Source organism: Mirounga leonina, unplaced genomic scaffold, assembly GCF_011800145.1.
Source record: "Mirounga leonina isolate KUSES-001 unplaced genomic scaffold, KU_Mleo_1.0 Mir_54, whole genome shotgun sequence".
Taxonomy (NCBI): Eukaryota; Metazoa; Chordata; class Mammalia; order Carnivora; family Phocidae; genus Mirounga; species Mirounga leonina.
In genome coordinates this window covers 6,582,056-6,607,161 of record NW_023270812.1, presented here as the reverse complement: position 1 = coordinate 6,607,161, position 25,106 = coordinate 6,582,056, and the positions used below count along the sequence as shown (strand labels likewise).

At 38.1% G+C, this 25,106-nt stretch overlaps 2 protein-coding genes across 2 annotated transcripts in view; both read right to left on the bottom strand.

The window, feature by feature from the left end:
• PACRG (parkin coregulated) overlaps window positions 1-25,106 on the bottom strand; it is a 321,973-nt gene that overhangs the window by 53,551 nt on the left and 243,316 nt on the right. The gene's annotated exons all lie outside the window — the stretch shown is intronic.
• On the bottom strand, window positions 17,533-18,726 carry LOC118001832 (phosphate carrier protein, mitochondrial-like). Its single transcript, XM_034991991.1, is given in 1 exon segment — window positions 17,533-18,726. A coding segment is annotated over 1 exon segment (1,062 nt). The 3' UTR covers window positions 17,533-17,664.

Here is a 25,106-nt window from a genome sequence, read left to right as displayed (position 1 = left end):
TGAAACCAAAAAAACAATGTATGGACAAAATAAAAAGTTAAACAAAGAAACAGCAACCATCAAAAAACAAATAAACAGAAATCCCTAGAGTTGAAAAATATAATAACTGAACTGAAAAATTCATAGAAGCTTTCAAAAGAGGACTCAACCATGCAGAAGAATCAGCAACATGGAGGATAGGATATTGGAAAATACCCAATCAGAGGAGCAAAAAGAAAAAAAAAAAAAAACAGTGAAGAAAACCTATGGGTATTCTAGGACACAATGAAATAAACATTATTTGCATTGTGGAAATTCTGGAAGGAGAAGAGAAAGAAAAAGGGACAGCAAATATATTTTAAAACTTCTTGAACCTAGGTAAATAATGGACATCCAGATCCATGAGGCACAAAGGACTCCAAATAGGTTGAATCCTGAATAGGGCTACACTGAGATACATTGTAATTAAATTGTAAAAAGTCAAAGACAAAGAAAGAATTTTAAAAGCAGCAAGAGGAAAGAAAGAAGTTACATACAAAGGAAATCCCATAAGAATACTGGTAGATTTCTCAATAGAAAATTTTCAGGCCAGGAGAGAATAGGATGACATATTCAAAATGTTGAGACGAAATCTATCAACCAAGAATTCTATATCTGGTGAGGCTGTCCTTCAGAAATGAAGGGGCACCTGGGTGGCTCAGTAGGCTAAGCATCTGCCTTCAGCTCGGGTCATGATTCCAGGGTCCTGGGATCGAGCCCCACATCGGGCTCCCTGCTCAGCGGGAAGCCTGCTTCTCCCTCTCCCTCTGCCTGCTGCTCTGCCTACTTGTGCTCTCTCTCTCTCTGTCAAATAAATAAATAAAATCTTAAAAAAAAAAAAAAAGAAATGAAGAAGGGATAAAATCTTTCCTGAACAAACAAAAGCTGAGGTAGTTCATTACCATCAGACCAGCCTTACAAGAAATGCTAAAGGGAATTCTTTGGGTAGAAGCAAAAGAATACTAATTAACATCTATAAAAATACATAAAGGTAGCATAAGTCTCACTGGTAATAATAAATATGTAGTCATAGTTAGATTCTGCAATATGGTAACAGTGGTCATAACTCACAACTCTAGTTTAAAAGTTTAAAAAAATCATTACAGCAAAAAATAACTATAAATACAGTAATCTGAGTTAGTTACACAATATAAAGAAACAGATTATAACAGCAATAATCTAAAATGTGAGAGGGAGAAGAAGTAAAGTGCAAAGCATGTGAATTCTAGAGAATGGAATTCAATATGCGGTTACAAGTTACACAAAAGAATATCATAAAGAAGTCAAAACATACTGATACCAAAAGATGAGAGAGAGAGAGAGAGAGAGAGAGAAACCAAGGAACAATGGATCTACAAAACAGCCAGAAAACAATGAACAAAATGCCAATAGTAAGTGATTATCTAGCAATAATTAAATGTAAATGGATTAAATTCTCCTATCAAAAGACATAGAATGGCTGAGTGGATTAAAAATAACAATAACAACAACCAACAATATGCTGCCACACAAGACTCACTTTAGCCTTAAAGATACAAATAGAATGAGAGTGAATTGACGGGAAAAGGCATTTTAAGCAGATTGTAACAACAACAACAACAAAAAAGGGCAGGAGGAACTATACTTATATCAGACAAAATAGACTTTAAAATAAAAATGCTAAAAAGAGACAAAGAAGGTCATTATTTAATGATAAAGGGGTTGGGGCACCTGGGTGGCTCAGTTGGTTAAGCATCTGCCTTCGGCTCAGGTCATGATCCCAGCATCCTGGGATCAATCCCCACATCCAGCTCCATGCTCAGGAGGGAGCCTGCTTCTCCCTCTCCCTCTGCCTGCCTGTCTGCCTACTTGCAATCGCTCTCTCTTTCTTTCAAATAAATAAATAAAATCTTTTAAAAAAATGATAAAGGGGTCAATATCTCAAGATGATATAGCAATTGTAAATATTTATGCACTGAATATCAGAGCACCTGAATATATACAGCAAAAATAAACAGAGCTAAAAGGAGAAATAAACAGTAAGACAATAATAATCACAACCTCTCAACAATGGATAAACCATGCAGACAGAGAATCAACAAGGAAACAGTGGATTTTAGCAATACTATATACCAAATGGCCATTAGAGACATACACAGAACATTCTGTCCAACAACAGAATACATATTCTTCCCAAGGGCACATGGAATATTTTCTAGTATAGACCATATATTAGGCCACAAAACAAGACTTAACAAATTCAAAAAGACTGAAATCAAATGTGGAAATTAAATAACAATCTCCCGAACAGCCAATGGATCAAAGAAGAAACTCAAGGGTAAATTAAAAAGTTTCCTGAGACAAATGAAAATGGAAACACAACATGCCAGAACTTATAGGATGCAGCAAGAGCAGTTTTAAGTGGGAAGTTCATAGTAATAAATGCCTACATTAAGAAGCAAGAAAGGTCTCAAGTAAAGAGCTTAACTCTACACTTTAGGAAACTATAAAAAGAACAAACTGAGCCCAAAGTAAGCAGAAGAAAGGAAATAATAAAGATCAGAGCAGAAATAAATAAATAGAGAACAGAAACACAATAGAAAAGATTAACCAAACTAAGAGCTGGTTCTTTTCAAAAGAAACAAAATTTGCAAACATTTATCTAGACTAACCAAGGAAAAAAGAGAAAGGACTCAAATTAACCAAATTATAACAGAAAAAGGAGACATTGCAACTGATACCACAAAAATTCAAAGTATCCTAAGAGGCTACTGTGAACAACCATGTGCCAACAAACTCAACAAACTAGAAGAAATGGAAAAATTTTTAGAAACATACAACTTACTAAGACTGAATCAAGAAGAAATAGAAAATCTGAATAGACCAGTTACTAGTAAGAAGATTTAATCAGTAATCAAAACTTTTTCAATAAAGAAAAGCCCAGGACCAGATGGCTTCAGTGGTGAATTTTACCAAACATTTGAAGAGTAATTAACACCAATCCTTCTCAAAATCTTCCAAAAAATTGAAGAGGAGGAAACACTCCCAAACTCATTTTGTGAAACCAGGATTATCCTAACACCAAAACCAGAAAAGAATACTACTAGAAAAGAAAACTATAGGGCAATATCCCTAATGACTACAGATGCAAAAAAACTCAGTAAGTAGTAGCAAACTGAATTAAACAGCACATTTAGGGGATCATTTGCCATGATCAAATGGGATTTATCCCTGGGATGCAAGGATGATTCAACATAAATCAATGTGATGAATTATATTAATAGAATGAAAGAAAAGAAACATATGATTATCTCAATAATGCAAAAAAAAAAGAAACATTCCACAAAATTCAACACCCATTCATGATAAAAACTCAACAAATTAGGCATAAAAGGAACATATCTCAACATAATAAGATCATATATGACATGTCTACAGCTCACATCATGCTCAGTGGTGAAAGGATGAAAGTTTCCTTCTGAGTTTAGGAACAAGACAAAGCTGCCCAGTCTCACCACTCCTATTCAACATGATATTGGAAGTCCAAGTTAAAGCAATCAGGCAAGAAGAAAAATAAAAGGTATCAGAATTGAAAAGGAAGAAGGAAAATGGTCTCTATTTGCAAATGACACAATTTTATATAAAGAAATCCTAGGGAGGAGCTAAGATGTTGGAATAATAGGAGGACTCTGAGCTTGCCTCCTCCCTTGAACACAGCTAGATCAACATCAAATCATTTTGAACAACTAGGAAATTGATCTAAGGATTAAGAAAACAATCTGCACAATTGGAGGGAGAGAATGTGGCAGATGCAAGGTTCGGAGATGAGAATTGGGGGAGAGAAAAGCTGAGGTGCCATGAAGGGGAGGGAGACCTTTTTGCAGAGAGAAGTCAGGGAGAGAATGAGAGAGCAGGAAAGAGAGCAGCATGTGGGGTTCATGCAAGACACCATGGTGTGGGGATCCCCTAGGTCACATAAGGAGAGAATGCTCCCGTCCTGGAGTACGTTTGGAAGAGGGTATATTGCCTCTCCAAGGACAAAAGGTCCACTGGGCATCATTGAGCGGCTCTTGAACAGCAGGAGACAGAGGCACAGACAGAGGGCAGATAACCTCATCGCAGCTTTTTGCTGTGTGCAACCCTGCAACTGCTTTTCTGGGACAGAACGGTGCCAGGCACAGTGCTGTGAGGCTCTCCTCCAGGGGAGGGAAGCAGGTCTGTGCCTTGTGGGTCCTTAAGATTTGGGGTTTTGAATCCCAACTGTCGTCAGAGATGAAACACAGGAGAACTGTGGCACCAGGCATGCCCATGGCCGGGCACAGACTGCTTGAGAGCAGGGATCTGACAAAAGCCTGGGACACAGAAGGGGAGATTTTCACTTTTCTGTGAGGGCCTCCTGAATAGTGGCCACTGAGAGTCTCCTCCCCAGAGATGAGAGGGCAGGATGATGCATTCTTCACCACCCTCACCCACCCACCAGCACAGTTGGACTTCAGAAAGAAATATAGTGTCTTCAGTAGGGGCTGGAGTTGGTTACCAGACCCCACCCCCTACGCCTGGCAGGGGTAGCTTTACTAGGGCAGGTCTGACTATGAGCCAGCACAGCAGGCCTCTCCCCCAGGGGACCAACACAGGCCCCTTGCATGGAGCAAGTCTACTGATCATAGAGTCCTCCTAAGTGTCAGCTTCAGTTCTGGTGGAAATAGGATCAGGCTTTCTTTTTTAGAATTTTTAAAATTTTTAATTTAATTTAATTTAATTTAATTTAATTTAATGATTTTTTTCTTTGGAATCAGGCTTATAGTTTTTTGTTTATTGGTTGGTTGGTTTGTTTCCTTTTCCATTTGTCTTTTCGTGGATCAGACTGCTTTTTTAAAAAATCAGGTTTATCTTAATAAACAAATCAAAGCACATCTAGTTAAAGGTCCAAACGCTCCCCATAGCAAGCAAGGAGGAATTCTGCAGAGGATTGACCTGTGGGAAAGAGGAGCCAAAACACAACAGCAGAGTGCACACAACATACACCAGAAACACTTACTGAAGCGCCAGGCCCTGGACAGTTAGGGCCCCTTCTTAATATAGTATTACTCTCAGGAGCAGGAAACATAAGCTTTCATAACACCCAAAAGAGAGAAACTTAGACATAATGACAAGATGGAGGAATTCTCTCCAAAAGAAAGATCAAGAAGAAATCACAGCCAGGTATTTCCTCAAAACAAATACAAGCAATATATCTGAACAAGAATTTAGAACCACAGTCATAAGAATACTAGCTGGGCTTTAAAGAAGCATAGAAGACACCAGAGAAACTCTGGGTTCAGAGATAAAAGACTAGTCAGGCCACAATAAAAAATGCTATAACTGAGATGCAAAACCAACTGGATGTAATCACAATGAGAATGGAGAAAGAAGAGGATCGAATAGGTGATATAAAAGATAAAATTATGGAAAATAATTAAGCTGAAAAGAAGAGGGAAAGAAAATTATTAGATCATGAATATAGACTTAGGGAACTCAGCAATTCCACAAAGCACAGTAATATCCATATCATAGGAGTCCCAGAAGAAGAGTGGGAGAAAAGGGCAGAAGGTTTATTTGAACAACTTATAGCTGAGAACTCCTTATCTGAGGAAAGAAACAGGCATTCAAATACAAGCGACACAGAGAACTCCCTTCAAAATCAACAAACACAGGGGCGCCTGGGTGGCTCAGTCGTTAAGCATCTGCCTTCGGCTCAGGTCATGATCCCAGGGTCCTGGGATCGAGCCCCTCATCGGGCTCCCTGCTCAGCGGGCAGTCTGCTTCTCCCTCTGCCCCTCACCCCACTTGTGCTCTCTCTCACTTTCTCTGTCCCTCTCTCAAATAAATAAATAAAATGTTTAAAAAAAACAACAACAAACACAGATCAACACCAAGACATTTCACAGTAAAACCGGCAAAATACAAAGATAAAGAGAATTCTGAAAGCAGCTAGGGACAAAAGATCCTTAAGCTACAAGGGTAGACACATAAGGTTAGCAGCAACCTGTCCACAGAGACTTGGCAGGCCAGAAGATAGTGGCATGATATATTCAACATGGTGATTGTGAAAAATATGCAGCCAAGAATACTATATAGCAAGGTTGTCATTCAGAATAGGAGGAGAGATAAAGACAAGCAAAAACTAAAGGGATTCATGAACATTAAACCAGTTCTGCAGGAAATATTAAAGGGGACCCTTTGAGTGGGAAAGAGAGACCAACAGCAACAAAGACTAGAAAAGAACAGAGACAATCTATAGGAACAGCGACTTTACAGATAATACAATGGCACTACATTCATATATATCAATAGTTATTCCTTGAAACATATAAACTACCAAAACTGAAGCAGGAAGAAATAGAAAATTTGAACAGACCTATAACCAGCAAAGAAAGAAGTGGTAATCAAAAATCTCCCAATGAACAAGAAAATAAATGGACTCAATGCTCTAATCAAAAGACACAGGGTACCAGGATGGAGAAAAAACCAAGACCCATCTATATGCTGCTTATATGAGACTCATTTTAGACCCAAAGACAGCTCCAGACTGATAGTGAGGGGGTGGAGAACCATCTACCATGCTAATAGACATCAAAAGAAACCTGGAGTAGGCATACCTATATCAGACAAACTAGATTTTAAACCAAAGACAGTAATAAGAGATGAAGAAGGGCACTATATCATAATAAAAAAACAAGAAGATCTACCAATTGTAAATATTTATGCCCCCAACTCTTGGGAGCAGCCAAATATATAAATCAATTAATAAAAAACTTAAAGAAACTCACTGGTAATACAATAATCGTAGAGACTTGAATATCCCATTCACAGCAATGGACTGATCATCTAAGCAGAAAAACAACAAGGAAACAATGGCTTTGAATAACACACTGGACCAGATGGACTTAACAGATATATTCAGTGCATTTCATCCCAAAGTAGCAGAATACATAGTCTTTTAGAGTACATATGGAACATTCTCCAGAATAGATCACATACTGGGTCGTAAATCAGGCCTCAACCAATACAAAAGATCATACCATGCATATTTTCAGACCACAACACTAAGAAACTTGAAGTCAACCATAAGAAAAAATTTGGAAAGACCATAAATACATGGAAGTTAAAGAAAGAACATCCTACTAAAGAATGAATGGGTTAACCAGGAAATTAAAGAAGAAATAAAAAAAAAATACATGGAAGCAAATGAAAAGGAAAACAGGACAGTCCAAAACCTCTGGGACACAGCAAAGGTGGTCATAAGAGGGAAGTATATAGCAAGACAGGCTTTCTTCAAGAAGCAAGAAAAGTCTCAAATACACAACCTAATGTTTCACCTAAAGGAACTGGAAAAAGAACATCAAATAAAGCCTAAGACCAGCAGAAGAAGGGAAATAATTAAGATTAGAGGAGAAATAAATGATATAGAAATAAAAAAAAAAAAACAGCAGAACAGAACAATGAAACAAGAAAGAATTAAAAACTGATACACCCCTAGCCAGAAAAGAGAAAGGATCCAAACAAATAAAATCACAAATGAAAGAGGGGAGATCACAACCAACACCGAAGAAATTCAAACAATTATAAGAGAATATTATGAGCAATTGTATGCCAACAAATTGTACAATCTGGAAGAAATGGATACATTCCTTGAAACATATAAAATACCAAAACTGAAGCAGGAAGAAATAGAAAATTTGAACAGACCTATAACCAGCAAAGAAATTGAAGTGGTAATCAAAAATCTCCCAACAAACAAGAGTCCAGGGCCAGATGGCTTCTAAAAATTCTACCAAACATTTAAAGAATAATTAATACCTATTTTTCTGAAGTTGTTCCAAAAAATAGAAAAGGAAGGAAAACTTCCAAACTCATTCTACAAGGCCAGCATTACCTGGACTCCAAAAACAGACACAAACCCCACTAAAAAGTAGAATTACAGATCAATACCCCTGATGAACATGGATGCAAAAATTCTCAACAAGATACTAGCTAATTGAATTAAAAGGATTACTCACCATGATCAAGTGGGATTTATACCTGGGCTGCAGGGGTGGTTCAATATCTGCAAATCAATCAACGTGATACACCACATTAATAAAAGAAAGGATAAGAACCATATGATACTCCCCACAGATGTAGAAAAAGTGTTTGAAAAATACAGAATCCACTCTTGATAAAAACCCTCAACAAAGTAGGGATAGAAGGAAAATACCTCATCATAAATAGGCCACATATGAAAGACCTACAGCTAATAACATCCTCAATGGGGAAAAACTGAGAGATTTTCCCCTAAGGTCAGGAACATGACAGAGATGTCCACTCTTACCACTGTTGTTCATCATAGTACTAGAAGTCCTAGCCTCAGCAATCAGACAACAAAAAGAAATAAAAGGCATCCAAATCAGCAAGAAAGAAGTCAAACTTTCACTCTTCACAGATGACATGATACTCTATGTAGAAAACCCAAAAGACTCCACCAAAAAATTGCTAGAACTGATATAGGAATTCAGCAAAGTGGCAGGATATAAAATCAACATAATGAAATCTGTTGCATTTCTATACACCAATAATGAAGCAGCAGAAAGAGAAATCAAGGAGTCGATCCCATTTGCAATTGCACCAAACCTATAAGATACCTAGGAATAAACCTAACCAAAGAGGTAAAAGATCTGTATGCTGAAAACTATAGAAACTTATGAAAGAAATTGAAGATAACACAAAGAAATGGAAAAACATGGGCGCCTGGATGGCTCAGTCGGTTAAGCGGCTGCCTTCGGCTCAGGTCATGATCCCAGGGTCCTGGGATCGAGTCCTGCATCGGGCTCCCTGCTCAGTGGGGAGCCTGCTTCTCCCTCTCCCACTCCCCCTGCTTGTGTTCCCTCTCTCGCTGTGTCTCTCTCTGTCAAATAAATAAATAAAATCTTAAAAAAAAAAAAAAAAAGAAATGGAAAAACATTCCATACTTACGGATTGGAAGTACAAGTATTGTTAAAATGTCTATACTATCCAAAGTAATCTACACATTCAATGTAATCCCTATCAAAAAACCATCAGCATTTTTCACAGAGCTAGAACAAACAATCCTAAAATTTGTATGTTCCACCCCAAATAGCCAAAGTAATGTTGAAAAAGAAAAGCAGGGCGCCTGGGTGGCTCAGTTGGTTAAGTGACTGCCTTCGGCTCAGGTCATGATCCTGGAGTCCCTGGATCAAGTCCCGCATCGGGCTCCCTGCTCGGCGGGGAGTCTGCTTCTCCCTCAGACCCTCCCCCCTCTCATGTGCTCTCTGTCTCATTCTCTCTCTCTCAAATAAAAAAAAAAAAGAAAAAAAAGAAAAAGAAAAGCAAAGTAGGAGGCATCACAATCTCAGACTTCAAGCTACATTATAAAGCTGTAATTATCAAGACAGTATGGTACTGGCATAAAAACAGACATATAGATCAATGGAATAGAATAGAGAACTCAGAAATGGACCCACAATTATATGGTCAACTAATCTCTGACAAAGCAGCAAAGAATGTTCAGTGGAAAAAACTCTCTTCAACAAATGGTGTTAGGAAAAGTGGACAGCAATATGCAGAAGAATGAAACTAGACCACTTTCTTACACCACACACAAAAATAAATTTAAAATAGATGTAATACCTAAATTTAAGACAGGAAAATCATCAAAATCCTAGAGGAGAAACACAGGCAGCAACCCCTTGGACCTCAGCCACAGCAACTTCTTACTTTATCTGTCTCCAGAGATAAGGGAAGCAAAAGCAAAAATGAACTACTGGGAGATAAAATGCTTCTGCATAGTAAAGGAAACAATCAACAAAACTAAAAGGCGACCTTCAGAATGGGAGAAGATATTTGCAAATGACATATCTGATAAAGGGCTAGTATCCAGAATCTATAAAGAACTTATCAAAATTAACACCCCAAAAATAAATAATCCAGTTAAGAAATGGACAGAAGACAGGAACAGATGACATACAAATGGCCAACAGATACATGAAAAAATGCTCAACATCACTTGGGATCAGGGAAATACAAATCAAAACTACAATGAGATATGATCCTCATACTTGTCAGATGGCTGAAATTAACAACCCAGGAAACAACAGATGTTGGTGAGGATGCGGGGCAAGGGGAACCTTCTTACACTGTTGGTGGGAGTGCAAACTGGGGCAGCCACTCTGGAAAACAGTCTGGAGATTCCTCAAAAAGGTAAAAATAGAACTACCCTATGACCCAGCAATTGCACTACAAGGTATTTACCCAAAGGATACAAAAATACCGATTAGAAGGGGTACACGCACCCTGATGTTTAAAGCAGCGTTATCAACAATATCCAAATTATGGAAAGAGCCCAAATGTCCATTGACTGATGTGGTATAAAGAAGATGTGGTATATATTATATACAATGGAATATTACTCAGCCATCAAAAAGAATGAAATCTTGCCATTTTCAACAAAGTGGATGGAGCTAGACAATATTATGCTAAGCAAAATAAGTTAGAGAAAGATAAAAATACCATATATTTTCACTCATATGTGGAATTTAAGAAACAAAAGAGATTGACATTGGGGAAAAAAAAGAAAGAGAGGGAGGCAGACCATAAGAGACTCTTAATGATAGAGAACAGAAGGTTGATGGAGGGGATGTGGGCGGGAGATGGGCTAGATGGGGGGATGGGTATTAAGGAGGGCACCTGTAATGAGCGCTGGGTGTTGTATGTAAGTGATGAATCACTGAATTCTACTCCTAAAACCAGTATTACACTATATGTTAGCTAACTAGAATTTAAATAAAAACTCGATTCCAAAAAAATCAATAAAAATTAAAAAAATAAGCTTACACAGTGATGCATGTCAATTATTTCTCAGTAAAACTGGAAAAAAAATGAAAAAAATAAAGGTGAAATAAAGACATTTTCAAATAAAAGAAGACTAGAAGCAGCAGATCTATACCACAAGAAATAATAAAGGCAGAGGAAATTCTTCAAGATGATTGAGAAGACATCAAATGGAAAACTTGGAACTTTGGAAAAGCATGATGAACACTGGAAATGGTATATATCTGAGTAAATGCAAAAATCTATCTTTTTGTTTCTCTTTGCCATTTTCCTCTATTTCTTTATAAAATATATACCATTTTAAAAACATTGTTTCAAAGTTGCAATGACTTAAATAACAATCATAATGTAACTGCTAATCATTCAAATACATTGAAGATAACATTTTTAAAATAGTACAGTATAGATTTTCTATATTAGAAGACGATTTCACTTTTTATGTGTAATGTACATGTCTAGAAATGTGGCATCATAATTCTTAATAATTAGGATTCTGTCCAGAAATTACTGGCTTATTTTATGATGTGCAGCGGTTGAGGGATTTTATCAGTTTAGAAGTTCACAAAAGCTGATACTGCATTGCATTTCTTGCAACGTAAAAGATAACTAAATAATTTACCTAAAAAACATAAGGGCTTTATTGGTATATATTATCTAAAGTTTAAAAATATTTTCAACTGGATAGACTGTTGTGATAACCGGAAATAGTTTTTTAAAGAAATGCTAATTGAAAATTGTTTGAGTTTTTTTTCAAAATATCATAAAATTATAAGGAAGATGCTCCTGTATGGTGTATATTACAAAATTTAACAGAGACTGTGACAAAAGGTGGAAAAATTACCCATGTAGTATTATCACTTCACTTAACAACTTTTCATAGGGTATGCTGCTATTATTATTTTGGTTTTGATCCAAAGTCAAGATTTGAACAAATTTTAAAAAAAAGTTAATTTTAAAGCAATTTTCTAATTAGTTAATTTCATAAGGTAAAAACTGTTTTTATCCTAAAGAGTATTTTTCATTTTTATATGTAATTATTTAAATATGAACACTTAATATACATCATCTTGATTTAAATATATTTTCTTTTTTTTTTTTTTTTAAGATTTTACTTATTTATTTGACAGAGAGAGAGAGAGACAGCACAAGTAGGCAGAGTGGCAGGCAGAGGGAGAGGGAGAAGCAGGCTTCCCACCGAGCGGGGAGCCCGATGCAGGGCTCGATCCCAGGATCCTGGGATCATGACCTGAGCCGAAGGCAGACGCTTAGCCGACTGAGCCACCCAGGCGCCCCTATTTAAATATATTTTCAAAGAGTGTGAACCACTCTTTGAAATCTGGTGGATTTTTGACACGAGTGCAGCCCCAAATACATCTTTGTGTATACTTACGTACTTCTCCCAGAGTCTAACATTCAGGTTTGCACAGTTGGCTCCTGAAAATCTGAGTTCCTCCACAGCCTGACATCAGCTCCTTCTTAGAAGGGCCTTCAAAGCGTACTTGTTTAAATATAGCTTCAGAAATGGGAGAAATCATGCATACTAACAGAAGGTGATTTACCCTAAGGTCAGTGGGAGTCCATGTGAGAACCACACTGCAGTCCTTCATCACTGTCACAGCCGTGCAAATGTTCTTTATACGCCACAGTGAAAATGTTATGCCGGTTCCAATGACCGCAAAACTTGTGCACTCCATTGTCCTAGGGCTTATGCGCACGTTATGGCGACCACAGGAGGTAACTTTAACTCACCACTGGGCACATTTTTGTTCACAGCATCATTGTCCAAAACAGTCTAATGTGAGTCATGAAAGCAAACCGCATGCATAACTTAACATTTTCTCATCAAATTAAAAAGTAAAAAAGAAACAAGTAAAATTAACATTATTAATGTATTTCACTTTGCTCAACATGTACAAAATGCTACCATTTCCACGCACTGTCTGTATAGGAGCTGAAGCGATGTTTTGCATCCCTTCTTTCATATAAGGTCTGCAGAGTCTGGCGTGGGCCATGCTCAGCCATGCTTGCCCTATGTGCCTTTGTGCCTATTAGCCATGCATACCTATCGGCGACTGTGTTGGAAGTCTAAGTGTAGAGATTTAAACAGACCTTAAAAGCTTTGGTTCATGAAATTAACATTTATGGAGCACCTGCTGTATACATGGCATTGCGCTGTGTATTCAAAAGTGTGCAAAGGTAAACAAGAGAATGTGTCTGCGTTCAGCTGCTTACGCTTTTGTCAGGAAAATGGATGAATAGTTACGTAACTGCAGGTTGATAAGCCATTTCAGCCCTTTTTTCCTATAAAGTTAGCACATTGTAAGGTTGTAAACAGTGCACAACACCACACAGCTTTCAGAGAAGACGAACGTCGGGGTCCGCCGCACAGAGCCAGTAAAATATACAACGAGAATGCACATCCTAGAGCTAAGCATCCTGACAGCCCTGGTGTGCAACACCTGGGTTGAAGCTCATTCAGATTCCTTATCTAAAATAATACATACATTTATGGATACATTATTGGTCAATTTCAATTCTGAATTTCTGACTTTCTTGCCAGCTTTTCTCTGTGCTCCTCATTATGTGTTAATCTTGGCAGTACAGGTCACTCCCAAATCTAATTCAAGATGTCATTAGCTCTTATTGAGCACTAAAAAGCAAGACTTGGCTTTTTCTAGCTTTGCAGATGCACAGTTCCACCTGAATGAACTTGAAATGTTATAACAACAACGGCATTCATAAAACTACATTGACTATGGGAAAAACATATTGATTAAATTCCTTTGGATCTTAAGATTAAGATAAAAGGGGCACAATATGTTAATTGGGATAACAAATATTAAGCATGTATATACCAGGAAGTATAAGCTTTGCTTCTTGTCCTCATGAAGCTGACATCCACTTGTAGATGTTAGGGTGGAACTCTTTTCTGCTACGCCTGACATTTCCTTCCATGTGACAGGAGCTCAGCTAGTGTGATAGCCTGGCCCTCCTCCTTAATCACTCTGCCCCAGAGGTGATGGAGTGACTGATTCTATTGGTGAAATTGGGAAGGATTAAATGGGTAGTTTACAGCAACATTGTTCCTAAATAGTGACCTTTCTATGGAATCTTGGGCACTTTCTTGGGCCTTGGTAGGATCCTGTGGGGGGCCCAGAGGCCACATTTACATTTAACAATCTGCACAACAAGGGCTCAGATGTCCAGCATGGCTATGTCCTGGGCACCCTGCTGTGCAGGGCTCTTGTCCCTTAGATGCTGGATGGAGGAGTATCCAGGGGATCTGAGGAAGGATCAGGGCAATGCAGGGATAACTGGGGTGGGGGAGAGGAGAGCTTGGGGTAGTGGCTAGTGAGAGAGGTTTGGAAGTATTTTCATATTTAACAATCCATACTAGTGTATAATGGTGCAACAGTAGACCTAGTGGGGACACTCAGGCTTTTGTAAATCTGTGTGGGGCTATCAGAGCCTCCATAGATTTTTAGCATTGTGAGCAACCTCCAAATCCAGGTTGTTTAAGTGCACTATAAGGCTCAGGGTGTGAACGGTCTACATAGGCTGAGCCCCTCCCCAGGGCAGGGGCCACACCTCTGATTAATCATAGGCTGGTGTTTAAACCTGATGGGCAACATTTCTGCAAAGAAGACATCCAAATGGCCAACAGACACATGAAAAAGTGCTCAACATCACTCGGCATCAGGGAAATACAAATCAAAACTACAATGAGATACCACCTCACACTGGTCAATTTTATGGCTAAAATTAACAAGTCAGGAAATGACAGACATTGGTGAGGATGCAGAGAAAGGGGAACCCTCCTACACTATTGGTGGGAATGCAAGCTGGTGCAGCTACGCTGGAAAACAGTATGGAGGTTCCTCAAAAAGTTGAAAATAGAGCTACCCTACGACCCAGCAATTGCACTACTGGGTATTTACCCCAAAGATACAAATGTAGTGACCCGAGGGGACACCTGCACCCCAATATTTATAGCAGCCAAATGTCCAAAAGAGCCAAACTATGGAAAGAGCCCAGATGTCCATCGACAGATGAACGGATAAAGAAGACGTGGTGTATATATACGATGGAATATTATGCAGCCATCAAAAAATGAAATCTTGCCATTTGCAAAGGCATGGATGGAACTAGAGGGTATTATGCTAAGCGAAATAAGTCAGTCAGAGAAAGACAATTAACATATGATCTCACTGAAATGTGGAACTTAAGAAACAAGGCAGAGGATCATATGGGAAGAGAGGAAAAAATGAAACAAGATGAAACCAGAGAGGGAGACAAACCACAAGAGATGCTTAATCTTAGGAAATAAACTGAGGTTTGCTGGAGGGGAGGGGAGGTAGAGGGATGGGGTAACTGGGTGATGGACTTTGGGGAGGGTATGTGATATAATAAGCACTGGGTATTATATAAGACTATCATAGACCTGAAACTAATAATACATTTTATGTTAATTAAAAATTTTAAAAAATTTTAAAAATTTAAAAAATAAAAACAGAAAAAATAGTGCAGGGAGGAGAATGTCCCCACTCTTGTATTTCTTCCACATGATAGGAAGTGTCCCTTCCCTGACCCTTTCTTGCCTTCCTCCTCCCCTTACCCACTCATCCTTAGGGGTGGGGGAAGTAATTTCCCTGATTGGTAAATTTGGGACCAATAATCTGCTCACATCCGGCACAGCTTCTCCATTTTTCACCTGACAGGGTGCGTGTAGTTTCTTCTCCTCCCCTAGGCTGTGCATCCTGCTGGGCAGACTCCTCCCAAGATCACTGCAGCTTAGTCGCTCGACTCCACACTGGCTGTGTCTACTGCACGTCTGATCCCTCTCACACAGCTCCACTTTGTCCTCCGATGGCAATCACCACCAAACTCTGTGACTTACTTACTGATGTTATTGTTTATCTCATTCAGTTAGAATGTAAGCTCCAGGAGAGTAAGCTGTTACATCCCTATCATTATTGGGGGGTCCTCCTGCCTAGAACAGTGCCTGAGACATCGTGGGGGCTTATTGTTGGCTAAAGGAATTCACAATTTATTCAGAATTCTGAGGAGGAGGACTATGCTATTTATAAAGAACTCAGAGATCTAAACTTTAAAGATGAGACAAACAGAGAAAAGTAGTGCAAAAAGACTCATCTAACGAAGATTGAAAGGATGTCACGAGGCAGAAGATATGATTGCTTGTCTAAATAAAGACACCAAAAATATATGCTCGGGCTACAGAAGAACAGTGGTTGCATGAGGCTGGTTGGGAAGGACAGGTTTTGTGGAGGGTCTGCACTGATGGGTGAGGGGATCAAACATGGGGGGGTGCGTTTACATCTGTTTTCCTCCAGACTTGTCACAGGAAGGATCATCTACATGTAAGCATGCTAATAAAATCGTCAGCATGAACTCTTCATTCCTTGCTGCTGCTTCTGAGGGAATGACACAAAAAACAAAACAACAAATAATGGATTTTGCTTTAGTACAACACTAGATAAATCAGAATCTAGTATTTTGCTTTATTATCTCTGCAAAAAGCAAGTAACAGTTCAGTATCATCAGTATGGCAAAACAGATTTGGTGTAGTGGATCACATGGCAATCCTCTGGTTTTTAAATTTAACATACAAGCTCTGTTTTATAGCATATTTGTGAAGGAATCAAAAAAATTTTTTTTACTAGACAAAATGCTATTGAAATCTAACATCTTCAAAATGACCTTGAATCCCAAACTACTAAGATTACAAAGTTTAGTATCATTTTTTATTTGTTTTGAATATGAACATTTCTGTGTTTTCTACTAACAGAAGCCCAGCTATGTAAATAACACAAATATATAAATGCCTAAATATAGGAGGATCTCATTTTACTTAAATATTAGTATGTTTCAAATCACTGAAAACAAAGAATTTATAACTTTCAATTCTTTCTACTCACTGAACACAACTTTCTCTTTTTTAAAATGATAATCCATTAACAAATGAAAACACAAATCTCATAAAAATATAATTTTATAACAATAATAAAACTTACACTTAAAGTTTTTCAGCAGCTTTTTAAGTGTAAGTTTGAAATTCTATTGCCAGGGATGATTTAGCCCCAGCTTCAAATGTGTAAAATTCTGCATAGCTTCCAGAGGTGTAAATAACTCCATCACAGTTGGTTAATCATCGACAGAATGTGCCACAGCATAGTTAATTAGTGCACTGTTCATTGTCTGAAGGAAACAAGTGGCTAGCTGTGCTAATAATTTTCATAATTTGGATTATCAAAGAAATCATGCTTAGATTAAAAATTCTGGAGGAGATCCACACAGAAAAGCAAGTTTTTTTCTAAAGACCACAGGAAGAAGATCTAAGCAAATTTTGAGGACTACTGTCTTTATTTTTATTGAAATCATTAAATGTAATGAGCCACATTAATGCAATATTAAATTTGAGATCCTAATGAGATAAATTTCAGTCATGGAAAGTTTTACCTTTTCAATGCTGAGTTCATTTTCTTTTAATATGGCATAATTTTATTTTATAGAACAATATATAAAATGAGAGATTCATACAGGACAAAGGACTTGGAAATATCTTACACTTTATTCCTATCTCCGCCATTAATTTTTTTTTTTTTCATGAATAGTTGGGTTTATTTCAACCATGGGTTTAAAACCCTCGCCTTAGGCAAGAGACTATAGTAATTATACCAGGAATAGACAATTTCCTACACTGTCAAATATATAAAAGTTCCTCTTGCACTTTCCTCAACACTGATCAACAAGCAGATTCAGTCCACATTTGCTTTGATCATTCTACTGAGTTAACCCAAGCTGCTTCTTCAGAGACTCTGGCATTTCAGGTGGAGGAGGGCAAGGGAGCCTGAAGTAGACCTTCACAGAGTCGTAGATGAACCACTGTAGTGCAGTCAGAGTGCCAATCATGATGATACGGGCAAAGAGTCCCTTCCATACACCTTTAAATCCAAGTCTCTGAAGAACTTGAGAAGCACTGCTACCTTTCGCCTTATTCAACACAGATACCACGGAATCAGCAGGGTGAGAAACACTTGCACAGAAGACTCCAGCTATGTAACCTGCCACAAATGTTACCAGTTGCTCTGCCTGTGAACATTCACTTTGGGGCTTAGGAACCACACACTTGTACAATGCTTCCACAGTACGCTCAAAGCAGGCAAATTTCATCATGGTGTATGGTATCTGTCTCATCCAGAGAGGGGCAACTCCCTTGTAGAATGCTTTCAAGCCTTCTTCCTTATACATTTTGGGAGCTGCATCCCTCAAAGTGTTGGCATAACCTGGTTGGGTTTGAATTCAAACCTTAGCAGCTTCCATAGGAGCCAGGGCAATGTCAGCAAAGAACGCAGCACTGGCAGAAGCAGCCAAATATAGTGATGTGCGCCAGAGACAGGCATTCTCCTCCCCAAGCATGTTGCTATACAAGACTTTGAAAACTTCGTAAAAGCCAAACTTGCAGGGCCCCTGCATAGAGTAGCCAGTGAAAGTCAGAGCCCATCCTTTAGCCAAACCACGAACACCATCCTCTTTAAGTGTAACTGAGAATCCATTAAATTTGCCCTTGTACTTCTGGGGGTCCACCTGCATACGGCATTTCACTAAATCCAGAGGAATGACAGCAGTGTGTGTCAGACCACAACTTAAGACCCCACCAAAGCCACACAGCGCATAAAACTCCATGGAGCCACATTCGCAGCTGTCCTCCTCCACAGCGGCTGGTGCCAGATTGTGGGAACGGCGGGGCTGCCCAGGGGGCCCCGTGAGGCCATCGTGTACCAGCTGCAGGTGGGGCGCATTGAAGGGGTTCGCCCGCGCCAGATGTGCCACGGACGAGAACATCTTCCTAAGATGGTGAACACACAACCGCTCCCTCGAAAGGCTGCGGCTCACAGAGTGCTACTAATTTCTTATTTATGGTCACATGATACAAATATCTCAAAGAACGAAATGTCTACCAAATGAATGAGCCTCGATAATATGTGAAGAACTATGTTAATGACTTAGATTTTTTTTGTTGTCACGTGGGCGCGCTAAATAGGTCTGTCCACATACTTTTTAGTCTTCTGCTTCATAGAATTTACTGAATGAAACACAGGATTCTACCCTCTCTCATAGTTATTTTGTCCCATATCTATACAAAAATAAGCAATCAAAGACTTCTGGAGCTGCAAAGATTCTTGGAAATCAAATTGTCATGGCCTTTTCTTTACTAACAGATAAAGAAACAGAAACAAGCCCAGGTAACGTGCTTTGCTCAAGGCTGAACAACTAGTTAAATAAAAAAGCTAAAGCTAATTTGAAGTTCAAGTAGTTCCATGCTTCCCTCATAGACGGTGTTAACAGGAATCCTCTGGACATGACTCATATGGATGTTTAGAAGGTGAGGAGCCTCTTTCACGTTTCCCAACCCAGACCTCTTTCTTAGGGTAGGGAAGGGATGTATGACCCCCTGATTGTGTGAGGTGCTAGGCCACCACTCAGACAGCACAAATGGGTCTCAGTGTCTCCTAGGAAACCTTTAGACTTGGGCTTGATTAAACGTTAGCCAAATTTAGTTAAAATGGGAAACAAACTATCTTTTGTCCACCTGTTATTCTATGAACTGGTCCATGTGGAAGAAGGAAGAGATCTATATGTGAAATGATACACAAATGACCCTCTTTTCACTGAGTGGTGTATAGAACCTGCAAACTAAAACTAGTCACAAGATCATATGTGGATTTGAATGAAAGGCTGGTGGTTGAGATTCAGAGTCAATAGGCTGTGATTTTGCTGTAGAAATGTTGTTGTTATGTTGGCTTTTATTTCAGAAGAGATATGGATAGAAAAGAAGTGCTGAGAAAGAATCTCACAGAAGTACTGTGGTGACCCATCTTTGAAGAACCTAGCACAATCATTGTGCATGAGTGTGTGTGTGTGTGTGTGTGTGTGTGTGTGTGTTGGAGGGAAGCTATGGAAAACCTGAGGACCTACATGGAAAAAGGATCACTGAGTGAAGCGCAAGGGATTAAATTTTGGCCAAGTCCCCTTATTTTCTCTGACATGCCTCTGGAGGTTGTAAACTCAGAACAAAAACAATAAAGTTTGCCCAGGTGAGTCGGAGAGTTTAGATTTAGGAAGCTTTGAGAGAGGGGATTTAAAAAACAACCAGTTTAGCCGTGATACCCCAGCTAAACTTGCACTGCTGGATGCTGCTCTTCTGTGACTTGGGACCAAGATTCCTGGCTGCCTAGTGAGACGGCTGCTTTCTGTTAGAGCTTGGTGAACTGGGAAGTGCCCACAGGAAATTCTGGTTCAGTCTGGAGCTCAGCAACTTCCAGGTCTGACCAAGATGGGGAAAGAGGGATCTGACTAACCCTCATACCTGAGACAACTAAAAAATATATGAAAAAATAAAATATATAAAAAATGAAATACATATGAAAATACATGAAACAATGGTTCTCAAGACATTGGACATTGGGTAATGAAGGACACTGATCCCCAAGAGACAGAAAATGAATGAGATAAGACTTGTGATTGCCCCCCACTCAATGGCTGGAGGAAGTCTGCAGTCAGTGGAGCAAAGAGGAGAAGCCCAGTGTTCTCCCTGAGGTGAGGAGACAGAGGGAATCCAGGGAGCCCAAGGCAGCTGCGGTTCCAGGGACAGAGGACCAGTGACAAGAGACCTACAAGAAGGAGAGCTCTGGAGGTCTGCAGCTGGTCCTCTAGTGTATTCAGCTGAATTCTGGTCACTTTGTGAGTGTGAGGAAACTACCTGGGCCTGGAGAAAGAAGCATCTGAGAGCCTTAGTGAGCACATGCCTGGAGCACTCATAGCAGGGAAAATTGCCTGTTGCCACCAGCCCAAATGGAAAACCTCATAAATCATGGGTCACTCAGTAGAGTACTCAGAAGGCTCAATAAAGGGGTAAAATTAGCCCTCAGGAAATGCTGCCTTGGTTCTACCTAACAAAGCATAAAAGCAAGACCTGAAGGGACCAAACTGCTTTCTGTGTTCCAGAACAAAGCTACAATACATTTATAGGAACCCAAAAGTGCCCACTACCCAGCAAGTTAAATTCACAATGTTTTTGCATAACAGATATACAAATAAACAGGAAACTAAGATGCATGATGAAAAGTAAAACCAATCAATTGAAACTGACTCAGAAATGACACAGATAACAGAATTAGTAGACAGGGATATTAAAGTAGTTATTATACTGTATCTCATATGCCCAGGAACCTATAAGAAAGACTGGACATCTTAAGTAGAGATGTGGAAGATATTTAAAAAAAAATTAGAACTTCAGAGCTGAAAAACAGCATTTCTGAGATGAAAAAGATAGTGGAAGCAATTAATGGCAGATTAGACACTGCAGAAAAAAAGACTGATGTACTTCAAGACATAGCAACAGAAAGTTTCCAAATAAAAAAAGGACAGAAAAAAATGAGCATCAGTGAGCTATGGGACAACTTCAAATAGCTTAATACAAGTATAAGTGGAGTCTCCGAAGACAGAGAGGAAAGGGGGGGCAGAAGAAGAAATAATGGCTGAAATTTTCCAAATCTGTTGAAAATTATAACCCAACAGATCCAAGAAGCTCAATAAACCTCAAGCACAAGAAACATCACATCATAATCAAATTGTTTAAAACTAATGATAAAGGGCACCTGGTGGCTCAGTTGGTTAAACGACTGCCTTAGGCTCAGGTCATGATCCTGGAGTCCCCGGATGGAGTCTCGCATCGGGCTCCCTGCTCAGCAGGGAGTCTGCTTCTCCCTCTCCCGCTCCCCCCTCTTGTGCTCTCTCTCTCTCTCTCAAATAAATAAATAAAATCTTAAAAAAAAATAATGATAAAGAGAAAATCTTAAAAACAGCCAGAGAATAAAAGATACATTTAATGTAAAACAAGATATCTATCTTTATTCCTCAAAAATAGCTTTCAAAAGCAAACATTTCAGACATACGAGAAAGACTATTTCAAACATACGAGAAAATTGAAACCAGCAAAACTGCACTCCAAATAATGTTGAAGGAACTCAATAAAGCAGAAGGAAAATGATACCACATAAAAAACTGTTGCTGTAAAAAGGATAGATGAGCATCAGAAACGATAACTATATGAGTAAATTTTCCCATTATTTAAGTCTTTGTAAAAGATAACTGACTATTGGAAGCAAGAATAATAACAATGTCTTGTTATTGGTTTATAACATGTACAAGTAAGAGGTATAATATAACACAAACCTTAGGAGGAAAGAAATGGCAGAATGCTGTTGTAATATTCTTATACTATATATTAAGTGGTATAATATCTTTTGAAGTTTTAGTGTGACAAGTTAAAATATATACTATAAACATTATGGCAACCATTAAAATAGAACAATAAAAATTCCAAACTAATAAATAAGGTTAAATGAAATCATAAAAAATACTTACCCCAACAAAATTTTTTTAAAAAGAAGAAAAATGGAAAAGCACAGATGGGGCAAATAATACAAATAGTAAGATGATATATTCAAAAACAACCATATCATAATTATATGAAAGATAATCATATGAAAGGAAATTAAGTTAAATTAAAAGTCAGAGCTTATCAGATTATAGAAAAGACAAGGCAAAATTCTATGCAGCATCTAAAATAAAAAACAAGAAACAACAAGTGTTGGCTAGGATGTAGAGAAATAGGAACTGTCATGTATCATTGATGGGAATGCAAACTTGTGCAGCTACTGTGGAAAACAGTATGGAGGTTCTTCAAAAAGTTAAAAATAGAACTACCCTACAATCCAGTAATCACACTACTGGTTATTTAGCCCCAAAATACAAAAACATGAATTCAAGGGGATACATGCCTCCATATGTTCATTGTAGCACTCTTTACAAGAGCCAGTCTATGGAAGAAACCCAAGTGTCCATCAACTGATGAATGGATAAGGAAGATGTGGCATATTTCTATAGTATTTCTATAATGGAATATTATTCAGCCATAAAAAGGAATGAAATCTTGCCACTTATACTATGTAAAATAAATCAGTTAGAGAAAGACAAATACCATGATTTCACTCATATGTGGAATTTAAGAAATAAACAAAGGGGAAAAAAGAGAGAGAGAGAGACAAACCAAGAAACAGACTCTTAATTATGGTTACCAGAGGGGTTACCAGAGGGGAGATTGGTGGGAGGATGGGTGAAATAAGTGAAGGGAGTTAAGAATACACATATCCTGATGAGCACTGAGTAATGTTTGGAACTGCTGAATCACTATATTGTACACCTGAAACTAATATAACATTGTATGTTAACTATACTGTAATTAGAATAAAAAAGTTAAAAAATTATATGCAGCCTCCAAAAAACATACTTTAAATATAAGACACAGTAAATTAAAAGTAAAAAGGCTATATTAACATCAACAAAGTAGCATTTAGAGCACAGATATCTACCAGGGATAAAGATGTTTATTTCATACTGATAAAGGGGTTCAGTTATCAAGATGATATAAGAATCCTAAACATTTATGCACCCAATAACAGAGTTTCAACATACACGAAGCAAAAGCTGATAGAACTGTAGGAAATATTAGAGGAAGCCATAACTATGGTTATATTTTTGTTCGTGTTTTGGTTTGGTTTGGGGTTTTTTTTATTTTTTTTGACAAAGCAAAGATGCTTATTAAAAGAACATTCTCAAACCACACTGAAAGATGTTCGCAAAAGTGGATGTGATGTAGATCAACTTTGGAATGTAGGGCCACTCGTTCCTACTCCTTGGGTGACACACACACTCTTGCCTGCTTTATCACATGGGACCTGGTGACTCCCCACCTCCCCAACCCCCATTGCAAGCTACAGGAAACACACACAAAGAAGACTTCCCCTGTGGCCAGGCTCCTAATCAGTGACAGATTTCAATACCATTTTCTCAATAACTTACAGAACAAGTAGACCAAAAAAATCAGTAAAGATATAGAAAACTAGATAATATTATCAGTCAATTGATATGACATTATCAACCAATCTAATTGACATTTATAGAGAACTACAGCCAAAATGGTAACATGCACATTTTTTAATGTGCATATAGAACATTTACCAAAATAGACCATATTCTGGGTCATAAAACAAGTCTCAGTAAATTTACAAGAATTCAAGTCATATAAAAAATGCTATCTAACTATATGAAATTAAATTAGAAATTAGTAACAGGAAAACATCTGGAAACATCCTCAAATAGTTGGAAATTAAACAAAACTCATGTGTTAAAGAACAAATCAAAAGAATAATGTTGAAGTATTTCAAATGAATGAAAATAAAGTATATCAAGGTTTGTGAGATGCAACTAAAATAGTACTTAGAAAGAAATTTATAGCAATAAAATCCCTATTAGAAAAAAAAGAACTATCTCAAGTCAATGAACTCAGCTTCTACCTTAAGAAATTAGAAAAAAAAAATAGAAAATATGAACCACAGTAGAAAAAACAAAGGAAATAAGAAATATGTGAGTGGATATGCATTTCCTTGAGGACTAGTGATGTTGAACATCCTTTCCTCTGTCTGTTGGCCATTTGTATCTCTTCTTCGGAAAAATGTCTATTTAGGTACCCTACCCATTTTTTAACTGGCTTGTTTTTTTGTTTGTTTGTTTGTTTGTTTGGTGATGAGTTGTGTAAGTTCTTTATATATTTTGGATATTAACCCCTTATTAGATATATCATTTGCAAATATTTTCTCCCATTCAGTAGATTGGCTTTTTGTTTTGTTGATGATTTCCTTCACTGTGCAAAACCTTTTTGTTTTGATGCAGTCGCAATAGTTTATTTTTGTTTTTATTTCCCTTGTTTTAGGAGACATATCTAGAAATAGGTTGCTATGGCTGATGTCAGAGAAATTACTGCCTGTGTTCTCTTCTAGGATTTTTATGGTTTCAGGTTTCACATTTAGGTATTTAATCCATTTTGAGTTTATTTTTGTGTATGGTGTTAGAAAGTGGTCCAGTTTCAGGGCACCTGGGTGGCTCAGTCATTAAGCATCTGCCTTCAACTCAGGTCATGGTCCTGGGGTCCTGAGATCGAGCCCCGCATGGGGCTCCCTGCTCAGCGGGAAGCCTGCTTCTCCCTCTCCCGCTTCCCCTGCTTGTGTTCCCTCTCTTGCTGTATCTCTGTCAAATAAATAAAATCTTTATATAAAAAAAAAGTGGTCCAGTTTCATTCTTTGCATGTTGCTGTCCAGTTT